The sequence below is a fragment of the Ovis aries genome, chromosome 1 (assembly GCF_016772045.2).
Source record: "Ovis aries strain OAR_USU_Benz2616 breed Rambouillet chromosome 1, ARS-UI_Ramb_v3.0, whole genome shotgun sequence".
In the NCBI taxonomy this organism is placed as follows: domain Eukaryota; kingdom Metazoa; phylum Chordata; class Mammalia; order Artiodactyla; family Bovidae; genus Ovis; species Ovis aries.
Window position 1 is genome coordinate 201,945,188 of NC_056054.1, and position 23,204 is coordinate 201,968,391.

Genomic DNA, 23,204 nt, shown 5'->3' on the forward strand with positions numbered 1-23,204 from the left:
TCTTTCAAAGGTTCTTGTTCCTGGGAACCCTGGAATTCTTGGGAGAGGGGGCCAGAAAACTCCCCCAGGACCTAATTTCTCCCCTCATCCATCCACCCCTGCACATGCATACATGGAGAATTCTTTTAGAAAAGGGGAAAAAGGAAACCGGAAGCTGAGGCTAAAATTATCTTTGAGAAGAATCACTAGAAGTGTTAAACAAGTCCCTGTGACGCAGTGTGTTTGTCACTTTTCAGAGGTACAAATATTCCCTCGGGGCTGCCAGCAATTTAACTATGTTAATGCTGTCATTTCCTGGCAACCGTGGGATGCAACCTCGAGTTCTGTTGGACCTGGTGACCACGCTAATGGCTTCATTGCGGCTAAATGGTTCCTTCTCTTTTTCTGTTTACAGTGCCTATGATAGGAAGCCTCCCTCTGGGTTCAAGCCATTAACCCCTCCTACCACCCCCCTGTCTCCCACCCATCAGAATTCCCTATTTCCCCCACCTCAGGCAACTCTGCCCACCTCGGCGGCACATGCCCCTGCAGCTGGCCCAGTCCCAGGTGTGGGCCCCACCCCCACCCCTCATTCGCTTCCGGAACCTGGACCACAGCAGCAAACCTTTGCGGTCCCCCGGCCGCCACATCAGCCCTTGCAGATGCCAAAGATGATGCCTGAAAACCAGTATCCATCAGAACAGAGGTGGGTGCTGATCTGGGCTTCCTTTACCACCTCCTCCCACCTCTCTAACTCCCAGGGAGAAGGGAAGTGGTAGTCACTTACCAGGTACCTATAAAGTTCTCATTCCACTGAGGCATCTTTTGAGGTAGGATTACTAATAATATGAATATGACCTGTTTATATTATCACCCTGGGGCTTCTCTGGTGGCTCAGTGGTAAAGAATCCCCGTGCAATGCAGGAGACTAGGTTCGATCCCTGGGTCAGGAAGATCCCCCGGACGAGGGCATGGCAACTCACTCCAGTATTCTTGCCTGGAGAAGTCCATAGACAGAGGAGCCTGATGGGGTCGCACAGAGTCAGACATGACTGAGCAACTAAACAATGTATCAGCCTGCTCCTAAGGTACTGCAGAGGGGTATAGGCCTTGCAACACCCTTATGAAGTAGAAAAGGGAGAGGTGGCTGGTACTCTTCCCCACTGTAGAAGCAGAGGAAGACGGACCTGCTCGGGATGTTGACCCTGTCTGTCGGCCTTGGCTGAGGGCAGCTTCGCTGGCTCCTCATTGGATACAGCCTGCTAGAATCATACCTTGGTTTATGCGACCCATTAATACTTTATTACCATTTTACTTACGTATTAGGGAAGATTGCTGAGTTATCAGAGGTGTTATTACTCATTTGATTTTAATACATTTTCACAGTAGGGGATTACCTGAGGACTGTATTTTTTTTTTTTTTTAGGACTGTATTTTTAATTTTCTACTTTTGAGATAGAGATCTTGATTTCACTCCAGGTATTTCTGCATTCTTAATAAGGAAATAGAGGCATCAGAATAACTTGTCCAAAGTGATTCATTCTCAGAAAAACTAAGATGTAAAAGGACTCTACTCTGCAAGCACTAAACTTAACCTCTTAGGTCCCAGCCTTTGAAGTTCATTATCTGTGGTATTCTAGAACTTTGCGTGCTTGTGGCCTTCCCTTAATACAAGATATTCTGGGGGCCTTTTTTATTTCGGTCCCTCTGGAATGAAGTGATAATGTAGGCAGGTAGTTATCTGTGGTTACCAATGGCTGCAAGGTGGTGACCGTTGTTTGTCCTTCATTGCTCTGCTTGGGGGAGAGGAAGAATATATAAGTTATCTTCCTTTGGCCTGGTCCAACCCAGATGCCTGCTGGTATTTAATTGGAGGTCACTATTTCTAGATGAAATGCAGAAAAAAGCAAGTACTCTTGTCTGGTTCCAGTTCCCTTCCCCCTTTGCGGTGAAAGTCACTGTAAAGAACCACGTAATTTGTCTGGTTAGTGTTTATCCCCCTACTGATCCAGGGGCCATGAACACCAATGGTATATGGGGCCTGAGGGGAGAGAGTGTTAACTGTGGGCTGGCTCGGTGGTGGGCCTCAGTTGCCACAGGAAGTCACTTCATCTGAAGGAGGCAGGTACCTCAAAGTTTTGCTAGTCACTAGCTTGTAATAACAGTTGTACTTCTTTAAGAGAATTTGGAAATTTGGAATTTTAGTGTAGAAATTCCAGGGGTTTTGTTTTTTAAAGCTGGCAACTAATTCAAGTTTAAAACAGCAGTAATACTTTGCAGACTAAACAAAATCTGTGGGCAGAATCACCCCCGAGGCCTGCCAGTTTGTAAACTCAGGCCTGGATACCATTTTTATTTCAATAATTTTGGTTTTGTGTTTTTAAACTGTCTTTTCTGATTGTATGCAGAGATTAGTAATTGAAGAGGTGGGTTGGGGTGGGGTATATATTTTGTATTTGAAATAATTAGCCAACTTTAATTTGTTATACCATATGTAAAGGAAAATCACTTTGTGTTAAATCTTTTATTCATATTTTCCCTTAATCCGTTTCATGTCTAGGGAGCCTGTGTAAACAGGTTGTGTCAATGGCTCACTGAACTGGGGGAGAATCTCCTGTTACTAATGCTGCTGGTAGTTATTCATCTTCCTACAGCCCTGGAAGATAGGATGCCTTAGTCTCAGTGATGAAGTAGGTTTGTCTCCAGGCTACCCGGCCTCCTCCCAAAAAGAGGACATTTGATCCCTGTGATTTGAGTGTCTGTCCTCAGGTATCCAAAGGCAGGAGCCAGAAAGTAGACATTTCTTTTAGGGGGCGATTCTTCCCTGAAATCTGCCTTCCATCTTGCACTCACCTCCCCTTACCCTCCGCCTTTAGGAGTGGTGGGTCTGAAATCAAGCCCTCACCCACACACAGAGTGATACTGAGATCCTTGAGAGAACTGAGGTGAAGGGCAGGTGCCTGCATAGATAAAACACAAACAAACATGGGCTCTTGGGCTTCTGTACCAGAGCACTGTATTATCAAATCTGAAGGTGTACTACAGGAGTCCTCAGTGGGGGATTAGTAGTAGTATAGGCTTCTTGCTCTACTCCAGAGATGGAGCTGTGGGTCTGGGGCAGGACCTGGAAATATTACTGTTGTACTTTGAGAAATCATGGTGCACCCCTGTCCTCTACGCCCACACCTATTCAACATTTTTTTTTTCCCCTAAGAATCAAGTGCCCAGTACTCAATTTTGTTCTTACTGTGCTTGTCTATTATTGAGATAATGATATCTGTGTGATGCAAAATACACCAAAAACATGACAAGCGATTATGCTTGTAGATATAGGATTGCACAGAAAATGAGACAAACTAAAATCCCTAGTCCGATTCTGGCTCATACAGTAAAGAATCTGCCTGCGGTGTGGGAGACGCAGGTTCAGTCCCTGGGCTGGGAAGACCCCCTGGAGGAGGGCATGGCTACCTACTCCAGTACTCTGGCCTAGGGAATTCCATGGACAGAGGAGCCTGGCAGTCTATAATCCATAGGGTCACAAAGAGTCGGGCACAACTGAGCCACTAACAACACGATAGAAATTGCAGTCAGGTATGATAAACTTAGTAACTATACATTTAATAACTTATGCCTGCTTAAAAGTGGAGTAGACTAGTTAGAAACTGGAGTTTTTCTTGTGCTTTTAAGTTAGAGGGACTTCAAAATTAGCCTCATAACAAAAATGTGGTATTTTGCAGGAGAGAAGGAAATCAGTCTTATCTGAGATTTTCTAAATACCTCTGTAACAAAGGCAAGATAAAAACAAAATAAACAAACAAAAAACCCTATCTTACATGTTAAAAAAAAAAAAATCAGACCTCAGAGCATCTAAAGGACTTCCTAAAAGTCACATAGCCAAATACCAGGTCCTACCTTTAGAAACCAAAAACATAAGTACCCCAACTCTGGTTATGCTTACAGGAGAGGGGTTGCTGACAATGTACTAAAAGCTAAGTAAGAGACCTTGAAAAATCCATTTCAACCTTGAATTTTATCCATCTGTTTCTTTAAACTAGCGGGACTTTCTCTTAAAACTACAAAATCCTACTTAATTCCTACATCATTTATCTAAACCCATGTTGTCACACCTTTATTTTTTGTTTTGCTGAGTACCTTATTCCTTCAGTTGAGTAGAACAAGCTCTTTTGAGGTTTAAAAACCATGATGTATACCCCTTTCTTTAGACCATATTACACTCGATATCTTGTCTTCAATGTGTTTATTGACAGTGATTGTTTGCTAAGACTATATAGTCAGTTGTATTCTTAATGTTTTATATGATCAGTATATAATTCTTTACAACTCAAAATTTGTTTTAGGAGATAAATACTAAAAAGCCATGATTTATATTCGTGATTTCCTCCCCCGAAAGAGGAAAAAACTGCCATGTAATTTGGCATGTTCAGACATGTGTCATTTACCCTTAAAGACCAGCTGCTTCTTGAAAAGGAGCACTGCTTCTCATTCAACCTTCCCACTCTCATAGGAGTTTATTGTGCTGTTTATAATATGTACAAAAATCTTCCTATGTTATGCCCATAGTACTGGCCAGATATGCAATAAAGAAAAACTGTTATTCCATCTCATGTTGAGTTCCCCACAGTTCAACTGCAGAGACTCCACTAAGAAATGCAGCATCTAGAAATTTTGGGAAAGATTGAAGGCAGGAGGAGGACGGGGAAACAGAGGATGAGATGGTTGGATAGCATCACCAACTCAATGGACATGGGTTTGAGCAAACTTCAGGAGATAGTGAACAGGGAAGCCTGGTGTACTGTAGTCCATGGGATTGCAAAAAGTTAGACACAACTTAGCGATTTAACAGGAATTTTGAAATCCACTGCACACTCACGTGACAGCAAGAAGCAAAAAATCAAAAAGCAAAATTTAAGAAGATACCCCTGATGGGGAAATCGTCTGCTTCGGACTTCCATGGTGGCTCAATGGTGAAGAATTCACCTGCCAGTGCAGGGGACATGGATTCGATCCCTGGTCCTGGGGAGGTCCCACATGGCTCGGAGCAGCTCAGCCCCGTGCAGCACAACTACCGAAGCCCACGTGCCTAGAAGCCTGTGCTCTGCAGTGAGAAAAACCACTGAAACAAGAAGCCCATGCCCCTGCTCACGTACAACTGGAGAAGGTTCTCGCACAACAATAATTTTTTTTTAACTCCCTTTTAAAAAATCCTCTACTTCTTGATGTTCCCTGCGGGCATTAGTGTTGCAATAGGCTATCACACTGAAATTGATAGTCAGAACCCAGTCCCCAGAGTCATCAAGAAAGGGTCTGTTGTGTGAATGGCCTATTTGAGAAGGTTCTCTCTGTGACTGTGATCAGAACTTTAGAGCTTAGAGGATGAGCTTACGTTTTCTAGAACTGTGATTTAATAGAAAACGACTTATTCACTAAAGATGCTGAAGAGACATAATATAGGTTTTTGTCTTCTCCTTCCTCTCAAGTCTACCCCTAATTGTTCATTTTTGTCCTCCACAGTTTGTAGTTTTTAAACAGGGCAGAGCCTGACAGTGAGTCACACTTGCAGCCTGTCATGCCTTCCCATGCACTCCTGTTAACAGCATGTTCTGTGTGACAGCACAGACCCACTTCACTGTCCGAAACCGAGTTTCATAGACGCTTAATGGAACGTTCATCAGACTGAGCTGTGTACTTCTAGTCAGACATGACTTAGCAACGGTTCAAGTATGAGAGGTTTTTTGGGTTCTGCATCTTAAGAGGGCTCATTTTCTGCATTTCCTTACGTTTAAAATAGGGTTGTTTTTGTTTTACCTTTTATCAAGCTGAAGAAAATTTCCTTCTATCCATAGTATGCTGGGTTTTGTTGTTTTTCTTTTTTAATATGAATACATGTTGAATCTTATCAAATGCTTCTTCTGCCTCTATTGAGATCAAATGAATAGCTCTCCTTTAATTTTTCTATGTGGTGAATTATACTGATTTTATATGAAACCAATCTTATATTCTTGTGATAAACTAAACTTTGTTATGTATAATTATTTATACATTGCTGGGCTAGGGTTTCCAACATGTATTTAGGACTCCTGCATCTGTATTTATGATTGAGAATGATATATAATTTCCCTTTCTTATATTATCCCTGTTGGGTTTTAGCATTGAGGTTATTCTCACCAGATGAGTAGTGATATTTTCCTTTCTATATATTCCAAAATAGCTTGTGCGAAATTGGGGTTTTTTACTACTTGAAATTTTGGAAGAATTTACCAGCACAGCCATTGGGGCCTGATATTTTCTTTGTGGGAAGATTTTTAATTACTGGTTCAGTATCCTCACCTTTTATGGTCTTACTCTGGATTTCTGTTTAGTTGAGTGAATTTAACAAATTTTTCTAGGAATTTGTTTCACAAGTTTTAGAAATTGGTATATGGTGTTCCCTGGTGGCTCACTGGTAAAGAATCCACCTGCCAGTGCAGGAGACATGGGTTCGATCCCTGATCTGGGAAGATCCCACATGCCACAGAGCAACTAAGACCATGTGCATTAAAAATAAAGAAGTAAAAATCGGCGTAAAGCTGTTCCTAATGTCAGCATGCTGCCATCCATGGGGTCACAAAGAATCAGATGTGACTGAGCAACTGAACGAAAGTGCCCTTTTAACAACCTCTATAGCATCGTCTCTGTATCCGTTTTTCATTTTTTATTCTATTTATCTAGACTGTTAGTCTTAGCAGGTTATATCACTTGTCTTTTCAGTAAATCAACTCTAGATTTGCTTGTTCTATTGGATATTTTCTATTTCATTGGTTTCTGCTCCTACTGAAATTTTCTATATTTTTTATTTATTCTGTTTTAGCTTCTTTGGTTGGCTAACTTGTAGCTTCTTTATATTCTAAATACATGACCACATAAGATTTCTCCTAAGGCTGGGGTGACCATACCTTCAGTTTTTCCTGGGTCACATAGCTTGTGAAAGTAATTCCTGATAGCTTTTCTTTTTACTCCCCAAAATACCCTGGTTACAAGTAATCGATTATTTGATCTCCCTACCCAAGTCCTGCTTTAGCTATACCCCACAAGTTCTGGCCTCTGGTATTTTAAAAATTCAGTTTCAAGTATTTATTATTTCTTCAGTCCTAGAGTTCTTCAAATGTATATTTCTGAATTTCCAAACTTAAGTTTTCTAGCTGCCTGGACTGTATGATATTTAAATGTCATCAAGAAGGTATTTAAAAGCAATTATAGAAACATTTGTATGAATAATATAGGCTCTGGAGTTGAACGGATTAACAAATCTGGAATTGAATCCCAACTCTGCTGCTTCCTATCTGTATGACCTCAGGGAGGCATTTAACTTTCCCAAGCTTTGGTTTCTTTATCTGAAAATGGGAGACTACTAGATACTTAACCACATAGAATCATTGGGTGACTTAATCACACTGGCATAGGGAAAGTACTCAAATGTTAGCTTCCATGACAATCTTGTTTGAAAAATCACTTTTATGTTCCATAAAGAAAACTACTAAAGGAATCTTCCTAAAATGATATAGATACTATTACCTAGAAACTTACTTTTAGCTCTTTGTTTAAAGTTTTTAAAAATGTTAAGTTCTCTACCCCTAATCTTTTCATCTTTAGACTCATTAATGTTGTATACATAAAAACTAATACTTTTACTATCTAATCTCCTGGGAAGATCTTGTGTTTACATCACCTTCCATATTTGATCTTGGAAAATCAAATATCTAGGCCTTTAAAAGGCATACTTGCTTCCTCATCTCTGTGTTCTATCACAGTTTGGATGGGCCAATTCGAGTTTAATTGCCGACAGGCCTCACACAAAGTTCTGAGAGCTGTTTCAGAGCTCTTTGGTGGGCTTTTAGGGACAGCGTTTGGGTTTTCTTTTGCAACAGTGCCTGGCTCTTGGTATATGGCAGGAAAATAAATATTAATTGAAATTGGGTGGCACGATGCCACCTGGAATAAAAATCAGCGTTCTCTTTCTGAGAAAGTAGACTAGAGGCTGTCTAGGTAGCAAGGGAACGCTTGTGTGTTTGAAGGTCTCCCAGTTCCTTAAGATCTTCTCTACCATTTTGCATAATTTCTGAAAATAGCTTGTGGCAGGCTGTGGAGAAGAGGCTGGATAGTTGATGTTTGAGGGTAATGGTATCTAAGAACCTAGCAGTGTGCCGGGACCTTTTACATGGGTTGTCTTATGTAACCTTTACAACAGATCTTTGGGACAAGTAACCTGATTGTTCTCACTTTCCTGATGAGGAAACTGAGGCTCAGAGCAGTTATATAACTAGCTCTGTGACCTTGGGTCAGTAAGTGATAAAGATTGGATTTCAGCCCAGGATGCGCCAACTTCGCAGCCAGAGCCTCTTTTACCGAGCTGTGCTGCTTCGCTATTTTCGATTTTTTCTTTGCTCTAATGGGAATATTAAGTACGTGGTGGTTGTTTCTTGGCCAGTTTTCCATATCATTTCAGCTGGCCTCTGAACCGCTCACTCCTTCACCGGGCACCCAGAGCCACTGTGTAGCCTTCGTTGAATCCACACTTTTCTCCTTTTTTTCTCTAAGTATTGTGTTTACTCTGTGTTGGCAGCAGAAACCAAAAAGGAAATGCAGAAAAAGCATCTAACGGTTTTCATAATGTAAACCAAATGTTGGTAGCGTGGGTGAGCTCTTGGGAGGAAAGGCGCTATATAAATCTGACAAATAAATAAATAACTGGTTCTTTAAATAAACCGGCACTGAGAAAGCCTTAATCTGTAACCTATTGAATATAGGCTTGCTCAGTAGTCAGAAGTGTCCTTTTGCTCACCAACTGTGAGTTCATGATGGCCTGAGCTCTGTTGGGATAACGGATGGGGGTGGAGGGTGGGGTGGCTAGTCAGGGGAGGAAGAGGTCTGTTAGGAACCAAGCCTTCCCTCCTTGGAAAATGATTGCCTGCCTCAGTAAACAACAGGCATCTCTGTCGTAGCTGTACTATGTATACAACACATTCTCAGCTACTTCAAAAGGATTGTGGGAAGGGGGTTCAAATGAAGGTCAGTGGTTGAAGTGCACAGAGTGTATTTTGAGGACAAAAACTGAATTACTTTACTAATTTCTGCAAATAAAAGCTGTTATCAGCAGCAAGCTCGGAGAGAAATCTTTCTTCCAAATATGCTGGTTTTATGACCTACCCTTAAGCTGCCCTTTGCCACTCCTGCTCTCTCAAAACAAACCAGGACAAGCCAATCCCAGTTGTAGAATGTGTGCCACAGATCCCAGGCCTGTAAGCTTCATACATCCTTAAAGTTATGCTGCAGGGAGGGGATGAAGATTGCTGGCTGGTACCCACATGGAAGCACCTTTTCCTGAGGGCATCAGACTAGGCCAACTCTAGAGTTTCATTCTGGAAAGTGAGAAGATGAGCACTGAGCGGAAGTGAAGTGATGGGCCGCCAGCTGCACTGGCTCTGGTTACAGAGCAGAGTTGGTTCCGTGCCATCTCAGAGCCATCAAGGAAGCGATTTGGGGAGGTCACCTTGGAAGGTGCTAGGAAGGCTGCAGAGGCAGGAGGGGAGAAAACATGGACAGTGGGTGCCCTTGTTACTGTTCCTGCTGGCATAAGCTCTGGGTACTTCAATGAAAATAAGCCTAAAGAGTATCTTTACTTTCCTGCCCACTTCAGAATTTTCTTTACAAAATCAGGTTTGCAGCCTATTGCTGGTGCCTGTATTCTAAATATCAAGCCTAAACACAAAAGTTTCAGATTTATACTTCAAAGACCATGTGCAAGGAATAGTAACCTTGAAACTCAGCATTCCTGATTGACAGTCCACTGTCACAGCATTCAGTACCCCCTGATCCTTAGAGTTCATAAAACTTGTTTCAGTAATTTCATCAGGCAGATCCTGATGCTTTTGGTATAAAAGGATAAATGTATGTGAAATAGTTTGGGGATCTTCCTGTTATAAAGGATCTTGTGGTACTGCTACTGGTAAGATAGTAAAGACTCAGAGAGCGCACTCTGGTTTAAAATGTTTTATTCTGCACACAAATCTCTTCACTAAAATTTTGAATCTTGATGTTCTAAAAATCTGTTGGCCCTTCAGTTCAGTTCAGTCGCTCAGTCGTGTCTGACTCTTTGCGACCCCATGAATTACAGCACACCAGGCCTCCCTGTCCACCACCATCTCCCGGAGTTCACTCAGACTCGTGTCCATCGAGTCAGTGATGCCATCCAGCCATCTCATCCTCTGTCATCCCCTTTTCCTCCTGCCCCCAATCCCTCCCAGCATCAGGGTCTTTTCCAATGAGTCAACTCTTCGCATGAGGTGGCCAAAGTACTGGAGTTTCAGCTTTAGCATCAGTCCTTCCAAAGAACACCCAGGGCTGATCTCCTTCAGAATGGACTGGTTGGATCTCCTTGCTGTCCCAGGGACTCTCAAGAGTCTTCTCCAACACCGCAGTTCAAAAGCGTCAATTATTTGTCACTCGGCTTTCTTCACAGTTCAACTCTCGCATCCATACATGACCACTGGAAAAAGCCTTGGCAAAGTAACGTCTCTGCTTTTTAATATGCTCTCTAGGTTGCTCATAACTTTCCTTCCAAGGAGTAAGCATCTTTTAATTTCATGGCTGCAGTCACCATTTTTTTGGAGCCCCAAAAATAAAGTCTGACACTGTTTTCCGCTGTTTCCCCATCTATTTCCCATGAAGTGATAGGACCAGATGCCATGATCTTCGTTTTCTGAATATTGAACTTTAAGCCAACTTTTTCACTCTCCTCTTTCACTTTCATCAAGAGGCTTTTAGTTCCTTTTCACTTTCTGCCATAGGGCAGTGTCATCTGCATATCTGAGGTTATCGATATTTCTCCCGGCAATCTTGATTCCAGCTTGTGCTTCTTCCAGCCCAGCGTTTCTCATGATGTACTCTGCATAGAAGTTAAATAAGCCGGGTGACAATATACAACCTTGACATACTCTTTTTCCTACTTGGAACCAGTCTGTTGTTCCATGTCCAGTTCCAACTGTTGCTTCCTGACCTGCATACAGGTTTCTCAAGAGGCAGGTCAGGTGGTCTGCTATTTCCATCTCTTTCAGAATTTTCCACAGTTTATTGTGATCCACACAGTCAGAGGCCCTTAGATGTCACAAATTGATTCAGATCAAGGTATTTGCTTCAAGCTATTGATAGGATTCAAACTAAAAGTAGAGAGTAAGACCTTATAGGCTTACATTGTTAATTTTTAGACTTATTTTGATTACTGATGAAGTTGAACTTTGTTTATGACCATTTGCATTTCTTTAGTGATTTCCCTATTTGTGTTCTTTATCCATTTTTTTCTGTTGGAATGTCCATCTTTTATTAATTTCCCCCACTGCAATCTGTATTCTTTTATTCTCTCGCTTTGCAACATTCTTGAATTGGGGGTAGGTTTTCTTTCTATAGACTACTAAGAATACAAAGCATGGCCCTTATATCAAACCGTATGAACATTGCTATAGCTGCTAGAGATTTTCTGTTTAATTTGGGGTCTTATTTCTTGTATTTTCTATTACAGAATTATTCCCACAGTTTGTTTTTCTTCAGGTTTTGTTTCTGGTGTTTGACTTACAGAAATTTATGCAAGGATACATACCCATGTTTATCTTGATTTCTGTTATTGGTATGATATCTAGAAAGGTTTTTCCTCTGCCCCCCCAAGATTATTTTTTCTTCATACATATTTACTATCATGGTTTCACATTGAAATCTTTATATAAAATTTATTTTGGCATATGGTATAAAACAGGGATCTTTCCCCAAACTTATTTGAAATGCTAACCTTGACAAGTAGAAAATTTTGGAATATTCTTGACTTATTCTAAGTTTGTGACTTAGTCAATCCTTTGACATACATTTCATTCCTTGTATTCCAATTGTTGTGGCTTAATATTTGTCCATATCTAGTAGAGCATTATTTCACAATCATTTAAATAAAATTAGAATCATTTTGTTGAATTGGTTGGGAAGGCATTGCTTTTATAGAATAATTTTCAATGAGTGAAAACTTTCCAAGTCCTAAACATTTTATCTTTAATTAGATCTGTTGCTCAGAAAAGTTTTAAGTTTTATTGAATAGCCTACACATTTTGTGATTTTTCTTAGGGATTTTGTTTTTGATTGCTATTACATATGGCTTTTTTTTTTTTTTTTAGAACTATGTTTTCTAACTGGATATTTCTGGTTAAATGTTCTTTGGTCTTTAAAAATTAATTCTGTCTACAGATGAATGAATGAATCAATGAACAAACATAATCTAATGTTAGTGATATTTGCAAATAGTTACTTTATATATTCAGATACATAATTTGGCTCAACTATACACATAGACTATGCATGAAGTAAACACACACAGAAAATAAACCATGATGTAGCATTTTTTTTTTTTTTTTTGCTGGTCCCTGACTCACGAGGTTTAAAATGTGTGATATAATTTTGGGGAAAAGGATGAAATATCCAGAAATAAGCATTAATGAGTACTTTGAATTTGTAATCCTCAATGCTAAAATCATAGTAGGTATTCATCCTATTCTTCCTTAAACAGTGCAACTTCTTTCTTCTTGCAGATTTCAGAGACAGCTGTCTGAACCCTGCCACCCCTTCCCTCCTCAGTCAGGAGTTCCTGGAGATAATCGCCCTAATTACCACCGGCAAATGTCAGAACCTATTGTTCCTGCAGCTCCCCCACCCCCTCAGGGATTCAAACAAGAATACCATGACCCACTCTATGAACATGGGGTCCCAGGCATGCCTGGTCCCCCAGCACATGGGTTCCAGTCACCAATGGGAATCAAGCAGGAGCCCCGGGATTACTGCGTTGATTCAGGTGAGCATAACATCATACGATTCCTTTCTTCATCATTTCATTCATTTGTCTGGTTGTTACTGAGTGACTTCTGTGTGCAGGGCTTTGGGGACTAGTTTTCTAAAATTTGCCCTCAAAGAAGTTAGGAGCTACTAAAGCAAATATGTTTATGCACAACTTAATACAAAACAGAAAAGTCATGCAAATGGTAGGAAGCACAGTAGACATTCAGATGTCATGCAGAGTATACCTGAGTCCATACCTGGAGATTGCTGGCACCCAGCCTTCAGTTCAGTCACTCAGTCGTGTCCGACTCTTTGCGACCCCATGAACTGCAGCACGCCAGGCCTCCCTATCCATCGTCAACTCCCGGAGTCCACCCAAACCCATGTCCATTGAATTGGTGATGCCATCCGACCATCTCATCCTCTGTCGTCCCCTTCTCCTCCTGCCCTCAATCTTTCCCAGCTTCAGGGTCTTTTCCAATGAGTCAGCTCTTCGCATCAGGTGGCCAAAGTATTGGAGTTTCAGCTTCAACATCAGTCCTTCCAATGAACACCCAGGACTGATCTCCTTTAGGAGGGACTGGTTGGATCTCTTTTCAGCCCAAGGGACTCTCAAGAGTCTTCTCCAACACCACAGTTCAAAAGCATCAATTCTTCTGTGCTCAGCTTTCTTTATAGTCCAACTCTCACATCCATACATGACCACTGGAAAAACCATAGCCTTGACTAGATGGACCTTTGTTGGCAAAGTAATGTCTCTGCTTTTTAATATGTTGTCTAGGTTGGTCATAACTTTCCTTCCAAGGAGTAAGCGTCTTTTAATTTCATGGCTGCAATCACCACCTCCAGTGATTTTGGAGTCCAGAAAAATAAAGTCAGCCACTGTTTCCCCATCTATTTCCCATGAAGTGATGGGACCGGATGCCATGATCTTAGTTTTCTGAATGTTGAGCTTTAAGCCAACTTTTTCACTCTCCTCTTTCACTTTCATCAAGAGGCTTTTTAGCTCCTCTTCACTTTCTGCCATAAGGGTGATGTCATCTGCATATCTGAGGCTATTGATATTTCTCCCAGCAATCTTGATTCCAGCTTGTGCTTCCTCCAGCCCAGCGTTTCTCACGATGCCCTTTAAGGCCTGTTAACTTAAAGTCACTGGACAAAGGATATTTCTGCATGTTAGTCCTTCCTCTAGTTTTGTGACCTTTTTTGAATACAATGACCCATTGACCTCCCAATGTAAGTATAGGAGAGTCCACACGTAGGACGGGACTCTATTGTTGAATAGTGTTCTGAGAAAGTGTCTGGTTTGTCACGGCTGTGTGGGATCTGGGTATGCCATGGAAAAGTTTGTCCTGTTGGTTGCTTCATAGGAGTCACTACTCTGTTGGCAGTACTTTCATTTGGGAAAATTCCTGTGTCCTTCAGCTGCCAGTGTACACAGGGAGAGATGTAACATCTTGAAACACCTATTGTTTGCTTTTGGGCTTCTTGTCTAGAAAGTTAAACACAAAGTTCCAGCTATCTTTGGGGGTCCTTTTTACCCCCACTCACACATTCACTGATTACCCATCTTGTAGGTCAAGCTTATCAAATGAGATCATTAATGGAAAGAGTGGGAATTTTGCAGCTTGCATTTTTAGAAACTTTCCTCTTCTTTCAGTTCAGTCGCTCAGTCATGTCTGACTCTTTGTGACCCCATGAATTGCAGCATGCCAGGCCTCCCTGTCCATCACCAACTCCCAGAGTTCACTCAAACTCATGTCCATCGAGTTGGTGATGCCATCCAGCCATCTCATTCTCTGTCATCCCCTTCTCCTCCTGCCCCCAACCCCTCCCAGCAGTCAACTCTTCACATGAGCTGGCCAAAGTATTGGAGTTTCAGCTTTAGCATCATTCCTTCCAAAGAATACCCAGGTCTGATCTCCTTCAGAATGGACTGGTTGGATCTCCTTGCAGTCCAAGGGACTCTCAAGAGTCTTCTCCAACACCACAGTTCAAAAGCATCAATTCTTCGGTGCTCAGCTTTCTTCACAGTCCAACTTTCACATCCATACATGACCACTGGAAAAACCATATCCTTGACTAGATGGACCTTTGTTGGCAAAGTAATGTCTCTGCTTCCTTTTCTTTATTTCCCCTTATTTTAGATTTTTTTTAGTTGGGGGCACAAAACAGGGATGGTACCCTTTTCCCAAGACAAGGCCAGAAAGACATGATCTTGGAGCTGGAGGTTTAAGGGCTTTCCCTCTGCCACTTTCAGCTGCAGAGACCATTGACAGGAGTGTGTTTCTCTTTCAGAAGTGCCTAACTGCCAGTCCTACATGAGAGGAGGCTACTTCTCCGGTAGCCATGAAGGTAAGTAGCTCTTTAAGAGATTATAATATTCAAGGAAGCCCAAAGTGGCTCAGTTTCCAAGCTAAGATTTGAGATCATAGTTCAAACCTTCCTTAGCTCATGAACATGAGCGCTCACTGATTGTGATCCCCAGTCATCTTGCACACAGAGTTTGAGGCACACTCCTGACCTGTGAGGGCTGCCATCCTTTTCAGTAGTAATGACCCTAACTTTTGAGAAAGAAAGTGAACTGCCTGGTTTCTACTTTTCCATGCAAGGAGGCCATACAGCTGTAGATAACACTATCTAAACTGGAACTTAGGAACCACGTCATGATCTTCAGGACTTCTTTTAAACATTGAAACAGGGAAGGATTTCTTTCTTAGAACAGTTCCTCAGAAGTATGTCCTATTTTCTGTCATGCACATCTCTGTAAGTGTCTAGAGCAGTGTGATTCTCCAAACCTGCAGCATCAGCTTCACCTGAGACTTGCTAGACATACAGATTTTCAGGCCCCACTCCAGGCCTGCTGAATCAGTCTCCAGGGGTAGGGCCCAGCTCTGTATTCCAACAGGCCCTCCAGGCAACCATGATGCACCCTCACATTCAGTTCAGTTCAGTCACTCAGTCGTGTCCGACTTTTTGCGACCCCATGAATCGCAGCATGCCAGGCCTCCCTGTCCATCACCAACTCCCGGAGTTTACGCAAACTCATGTCCATCGAGTTGGTGATGCCATCCAGCCACCTCATCCTCTGTCGTCCCTTTCTCCTCCTGCCCCCAATCCCTCCCAGCATCAGGGTCTTTTCAAATGAGTCAACTCTTCGCATGAGGTGGCCAAAGTGCTGGAGCTTCGGCTTCAGCATCATTCCTTCCAAAGAACACCCAGGACTGATTTCCTTTAGGATGGACTGGTTGGATCTCCTTGCAGTCCAAGGGACTCTCAAGAGTCTTCTCCAACACCACAGTTCAAAAGCGTCAATTCTTTGGTGCTCAGCCTTCTTCACAGTCCAACTCGCACATCCATACATGACCACTGGAAAAACCATAGCCTTGACTCGACGGACCTTTGTTGGCAAAGTGATGTCTCTGCTTTCTAACATGCTGTCTAGGTTGGTCATAACCTTCCCTCCAGGAGTAAGCGCCTTTTAGTTTCATGAGACAGCTGCTAGAGCTGTAAGGCTTAGGTTTGGCTGCACGTTAGGACCACCTGCGTGCATGTGCGCTCGGTCCCTCAGTCGTGTCCGACTCTGCAACCCCATGGACTCTAGCCCACCAGACTCCTCTGTCCAACGAATTCTCCAGGCAAGAATACTGGAGTGGGTTGCTATTTCCTCCTTTAGGGGATCTTCCTGAGCCAGGGATCAAACCCACGTGTCTTACATCTTCTTCTTTGATAGGCGGGTTCTTTGCCGCTGCACTACCTGAGAATCCCTAGAATCACCTGGGGAGCTGTTAAAGCTTCTGGTGTCCAGGCTTCACCCAGAGCAACTAAATCAGAAATTCTAGGATGGAGCTTGGGCATTAGTAATTTGTGAAGCTCCCTGGGCAATTCTGTTGTGTCCAGGGATGACAACCCCTGTTCTAGAGTTTTGAAAGAGCTGGTAAATCAGCACTGGCTGGTTATTATGACTGATTTGGTTCACAAGAGTGATTTCTATGGGTGGCTGCCTCCCAGTGACTTGTTTGGAAGGGAGACCAAGTGTGGCTGCCATGGGCACCCAGGGGTATTCTGAGTGGGTGTCCAGCCCTGGGAAGGAAGGGCTGTCTACTGGACCTCTGTGATGGGCACACATGTGTAGTAGGGCTCTCTTCCAGGTTCCCAAATGTTTCTGCAGCAGTTGATGTCTGCAGCAGGTGAATTAGGAAAGAGGAAAACACTTTGCATAATTACAACATTTAAAGAGCCGCATGCTCTTAAAGGAAATACTTTTAGTAAAGCATTGGGGCTGCTTACTACACACAGTATCTGGCGAGCTTGTGTTTTCCCCCACTTCTTCCCTGACCCCACACACATCGAAGAAGTTAGTTTCAAAGTTATCTGCATTCTTAATTGCTCTAAATTACCCTGACACAGTTTTTCTCTCCTTATACAGGCTTGACCACAGATGCCCGTGAGTTAGTGAGACAAGTGTTTCTGATTGGCATCTGTGATTACTAAGATAGCCATCCTGCCTTAGCATTCACCTGGAATCTTTACATACTATTTTGAATCTTTCATTTCCACTTTGCCCCTCAAACAGGTTCTTCCTTCCTGCCACCTTTGAGTGATTAGATGGTTGTGACCACAACTGATGCAACTGCTGTGCAAATTCAACTGACAAATTCACTTAAACCAACAGCATCTTCCAGATGTTTTAGAGAACCACATGTGGCAATGACTAGAAACCACAAAATATACCAGAACGATACTCATGGGCAGGGCTTCATCTGATTAGTTTGAAAACCAAACCTAGAATTTAATCTAGGTTTACATTTTTTCCCCCTATATTCTGTGAGTGTATTATGCTCAAAAAAAAAAGCTCTAAATATAACATAGCAATTTTGGCAGGTGTGTAAACTTTATAGTTTACTTTTGACTTTATATTAAGGCTGTTAAAACATCAGAGTAGCAAAATTCATGTAGAAAGTCGAGAAATACATAGCTTCCCAACAGCCAAGGCAGAAAATACGAAGCATGATGGATTATGCAGTTCTTAATATAAATTATGACAGTTTGTTGTAAGTCAGTTTCCTAGTACCAAAAATATAGGAAAATTATAGGAGTCCCTGAGAAGTTAGCATTGCATTCTTAAATCTTTTAATGGAAAACTGTAGATTCCTTCATATTTATTTCAATAGTTATAGAGCAACTTATGTAGTAGGTGCTATAAGGATGCTAAGGTATTCAGAATATGGTCCTTACCCTCTAGAAACTTAGAATTCCATGACAGAATAAGGTGAGTGCTGTTAAGAGAGTAACTGGAGAGATTTATCATAATGTGCAAGTCCTTACTGTCTTGATTCCTTTTAACTATCCTGCATTGCACACCTATGTACTGGGAGCTATTCTTAAGCTGTCTGTTGTAAGGATAAATCAGTCAATGAACAGAATATATATCAACTCATTAAATTCTCACTAACAAGCCTGTAAGGTAGGAATTATCTTCCACAATCCTTAGATGAGAAAAATGGAGCACTGAGAGATTAATTTGTTCTAGGTCACACAGTTAACCTAGGTCCAATCAGTCTGGCTTCAGGGCCCATGCTCTTCACATTACACCATGTTTTTGGTTTTTTTTTTTTTTTTTCTTTTTTTGCCTACTTTGTCATCTGTCTCCACCACTTGGGATGCAAGCTCCATTAGAGCAAGCACCGAGTCTACCCTCTTCTCTAGCACAAACATGTGCCCAGCATAAATATCTATTGGATTACATAAAAATATACTTCTTTGTAGTTAAGCAGAGAAAAAAATGCTTGGGGCTGAGAAAACAAAATGAATAATACGAAACCTGAAAACAATCTGTTTCCAAGTTGGGCAGTGTTTTCCCAACCCCAGGCCTCTTTTAAAATTGTGCTGATCCTGCCAAGAAGAACTTGATCCAAGCTGATTGTAATGAACAGATTATTTCTTGGAGCCTTTACCCAGAGAGTTTAAGTCATAGAAAATCCCTCTCAAAAATCTAGTGCTCATTCTTCACTGCAAATGACCTCCCCTGCCTGCCGGGACCACATACTTGACACTCATAAGCCTGGTCCACATGCCAGACGAGTTGACCGGAGAACTGAGCGTGGGGAGTACCGCTATGCAAACAGGAGCGTCTGGTGCTTCCTCTGGAGAAGCATGTGGTTAGAAGAGAGTACACAGGGATGCTCACCCCTGAAATAGGCTGGACCCCAAGCAAGGGTGTGGTCCCACCATGCCTGTCTATTAATTAACTGGCTTTGCTTTGAGCTGCGGGCCTCATCAGGGTGCCTGCTGACCTGGTAGTCAGCACTGAACCTTTATTAGGGGTTAGTGGGTTTACTTTTTTGGCCCTATCATGTGGCATAGTTTCCCAATGAGATTGAACCGGTGCCCCCTGCATTGGGAGCCTGGAGTCCTAACCACAGGACCACCAGGAAAGTCCTAGATTAGTGGGTTTAGAATGCCAAGCCATCATCCTTCCCTCTCCTGGACACCTTCTACTTTTTGCCCTGCCTTCCTTTCATTTCCACTTACATATGTTGTTGGCCCAGTCAGTCCCCCTGTTTTCTTAACACTGCAGTAAGTGTTACTGCTGGAATCTCTCTTCATATTCCTTCCACGGTGTCTGGAGATGATGATACCTCCAACTTACCTTTCAGATTGTTGTTTGTCATGGTCTTTACTCATTTGGCATCGTTTTCTACCTTCCAAGCTCTTTCATAATTGAATGAAGTGTGTGGGCAGCATGGACAAGCTGTATGAAAGAGTGAAATTAATATTTGCTAAAAGGGAAATGGCAAGACCGTGTACAGATCAATTAGATCCTCCCCAGTGAGGCCAGCTGAAATAGATGAGATGTCATTTCAGATATAAAGGCTTAGTCACTGATCCATGCAGACCTCAGGAGTAAGATGTGCAGGAACGTTCTGGTGATTCAGTGCCTCCCTGCAGTCTCGGCTCTAACAGCAGGAATTGATGCCGTTCTGACTGCAGAGCGGGCAGTTGCATCAGAACACAAACACCCAGGTTCTTGTGAAGTTCTCTCCCAAATTCAATCTGGCATAGATACAGCAGTTCATTGGACTGAGGACCTGAAATGGTAGAAAATTCTGTTTTAGTCCTTCAGAGTTTTCTTAGAAGAGATCCATGTTAAGCAACATGTTCTTTCTAAATTCTCCTTCAGGTTTTTCATATGAGAAGGATCCCCGGTTGTACTTTGACGACACTTGTGTCGTTCCTGAGAGACTGGAAGGTAAGTAGCCCCATCTGGTTTGGTGCAAAGCTGGAATTCTTACCATGTCAGAGCACCTTCGTCAGTCGTCTTGATGGCAGATTGGCGACATTTGCCCAAACCAGGTGAGAAAATTGAGACTAAAGTACCGCATATGTATCTTTATCCGGAGCAGGCAAAGTGAAACAAGAGCCCACCATGTATCGGGAAGGGCCCCCTTACCAGAGGCGAGGTTCCCTTCAGCTGTGGCAGTTCCTGGTTACCCTTCTTGACGACCCAGCCAACGCCCACTTCATTGCCTGGACAGGCCGAGGCATGGAATTCAAGCTGATAGAACCCGAAGAGGTAAGCACTGGGTTCTGATTTTTGATTTGATGTTTGTTCCTATTTAGTTCTCCATCTAGTAAAAAGGCCTTCTTATTGTGTCAGATACGCTCTTCTCATTCAGATTCTGGCCTGGCCAATGGGCTTGACACTGCCTTTTCTATTAATGCGACAGGCAAAGTTCTCCACTGCAAAATATGTAAAAAGTATTAGTAACCCTTCTGCAAATTCTGGGGAGGGAGACCACGAAGACTTACATTCTAAAAGGGTCTGCTTTCTCCCTTAGAAAGTCTTTCAAGTGTTCTTTCAGTGATACCAACTCTTTTTTGGTGTAAGCCCTCATATGTCATAGCCTGTATCAGAGAGTATGTGAACAGATTGTAAGACATTTTTAGTAATATAGGTTGCAACTGTCCTATGGTGTATTTAAAATGGCTCTAGAGAAATAACATTATCAGAGATGAGTCAATCTCAATCTCAGAAACCTAGTGTTTTGTGTTGTTTTAATGTAGTATCACAGGAGCTTCCCTGGCTCGGTGCTAAAGAATCTACCTGCCAATGCAGGAGACACAGGTTCAATACCTGGTCTGGGAAAGCCCCACATGCCACAGAGCAACTAAGCTCTGTGCACCACAAGTCCTGAGCCTGTACCCGAGAGTCAGCCATAACTGCTGAGCCCACAGGCTGAAACTACTGATGCCCGAACAGTCTAGAGCCTGTGCTCCGCAAAAGACCACAGTGAGAGGCCCAAGCACTGTAACTAGAGTAGCCCCTGCTCACCTCAACTAGAGCAAAACTGGCACAGCAATGAAGACCCTGCACAGCAAAAACAAAAAAGTTAATGTAATCACCTTCTTACTATCTCTTTTTTAAAGTACCACAATGATAGCAAACCTCCCTTATTTTGTTAATAGAAAAAAACATTGTTACCATCTTTTTGGCCAAATTGACAGAAAGGCCAGTGGACAGAACCAATGCCATTTCTTCAGAGGAGAGGACACATCACAGAATCTCCCCTTTCCTAAACATCACAAAGCAAATTAAGTCAGGCTCTGGGCTTGCCATGATTTCAAAGGGGTTGATTTTTGTTTGATTTAGAATCTAGAGGTTAGAAATGGAAAAGAAATAACTTCCCTGAAAGTCTGACATATGCTTCTTTGGGGAGCGTATACTTGAGCGTTACACATTAAGCCAGCAGAACAAAAAGGTATCTTTGGGTTGGTGTGATTAGAATGAGAACAATGCTCTCGAAGGCCTCTGAATAGGAGCTGCAGTTTTCGACGTTATTTAATCAGTCGGAGGGCTCACTTTAGTACACCCAAGGGGCAGGTGGGCACAGGGGTTGACGGCAGGAAATTGGAGGAAGAAAATGGCCTGAAAGTTAAGACGAGCAAAGAAAAATGTGTGAATTGGAGGCTTAAGGAGAATCCTGACTGGTAGAGGAAGGCAGGTTTCCTTAAAGGCCTTTAGAGAAGATATAGTTATCAGTCACAGTTCAGTCGCCCAGTCGTGTCCGACTCTTTGCGACCCCATGAATCGCAGCACACCAGGCCTCCCTGTCCATCACCATACATATACAATTTCTGTTAAGACTTGTTCTACCTTCAAAGCCAAAGTTTGGTACTGCTGTGTTCTCCTGACTGTGTCTTTTGGCTAAGTCATGTAAAAATGGAGCCATGTTTCCAGCCACACTGCAAAGCATCTACCCCACATTCTTTTCCTCATAATGTGGCCTGGTTTGTATGAGGCTTGAGGAAAGCATGTCGCCCAGACTCACTGAGGCTTTTTGAAAGTCAAGTCTGTCATGTGAGCAGCCCTTTTTGATTTATCTCATTTCACAAAAAGGAGCTTTTACGACTTTTTTGCCACTGCCTCGGGCCTAAGCAGAGGCTGTACAGCTGCAGGTAAACCTGGTTATGACCCTTTGTAAAGCCGTTATTGAATCTGTTGCTCTCCAACCAACGGTAAAGAAAATGATGAACAGATGGCAAAGGACCCCGGCTTTCTTAAAGAAACTAATGCTAATCCAGAATGCTCACATAAATGCCAAGCTGCCCAGTCACAGGGGAGTCTCCTCGTGGACTTGCACCTCTCTCAGCTGATTAAACAGCTCTGTTTCTTCAGAAAGTGCTTCTTGCCACCGCAGCTTGAAATCCCTGAGCATTCCATGAACTCTGAAATGTTCCATTCCCTTAACCCCAGGATCAGCTCTGCTCCAGTGTGCACTTTGGCCCCAGGACATGCAACACTTTTTTCCCCACTCTCTAATCCTTGTATAACTTGGCAGGCCCTCCTCTTGGTGGTGTCAGGAAGATACCAACTCCTCGAAAAATGCTGTAAGAAGTTGTCATGGGGGGAGCTTGAAGGGTGAAGCGGAGGAGGAAGCTGTTTGGGACGTAATTGTAGGCAGCTGTGTGGCTGAGTAGTGCACTCTGGGTAATTATCCATAATATCCATTACACTGTGCATGGAAATTGTGGTTTTAGAACTGCGTTTTGGCAGGCCCCCTAATCAAATGTCTTTTGATAGTCATCCAGCTTAGCACCCTCTCAATTATGACTGACTCGGCTTTAATCTGGAGCCATTTTAACTGTGAATCTGCATTAATGAATATTTTGGGGGGTAGGGTTGTTTGTTGAACATGTGGCAGATAACTGATGCCATGGGGAGGTTTAAAAGGACGTGCTGCTGAGAAAGAGCCGCTCCCTGTGCTGTGGCTGCGCTCTTACAAAGAGAGGAAGAGAGATGGGAGTTTTGGTTTTTGTTTTGTTTTTAACTCCTTCGGCCTCCATCCTTAAGATGCTAT

General features: G+C 42.6%; 1 protein-coding gene across 7 annotated transcripts in view; it reads left to right on the forward strand.

The window, feature by feature from the left end:
- ETV5 (ETS variant transcription factor 5) overlaps window positions 1–23,204 on the forward strand; it is a 60,092-nt gene that overhangs the window by 29,473 nt on the left and 7,415 nt on the right. For 4 of the 7 annotated variants that reach the window (XM_060419559.1, XM_042233471.1, XM_027957527.2 and 1 more), the window contains 5 exons: window positions 395–685; window positions 12,600–12,859; window positions 15,142–15,198; window positions 20,027–20,095; window positions 20,250–20,419. In XM_060419559.1, coding sequence (XP_060275542.1) covers window positions 395–685; window positions 12,600–12,859; window positions 15,142–15,198; window positions 20,027–20,095; window positions 20,250–20,419 — 847 coding nt within the window. Of the gene's footprint in view, window positions 1–394; window positions 686–12,599; window positions 12,860–15,141; window positions 15,199–20,026; window positions 20,096–20,246; window positions 20,420–23,204 lie in introns of all 7 variants that reach the window. The other 3 variants (XM_042233464.1, XM_027957523.2, XM_042233476.1) reach the window with 1 other exon arrangement.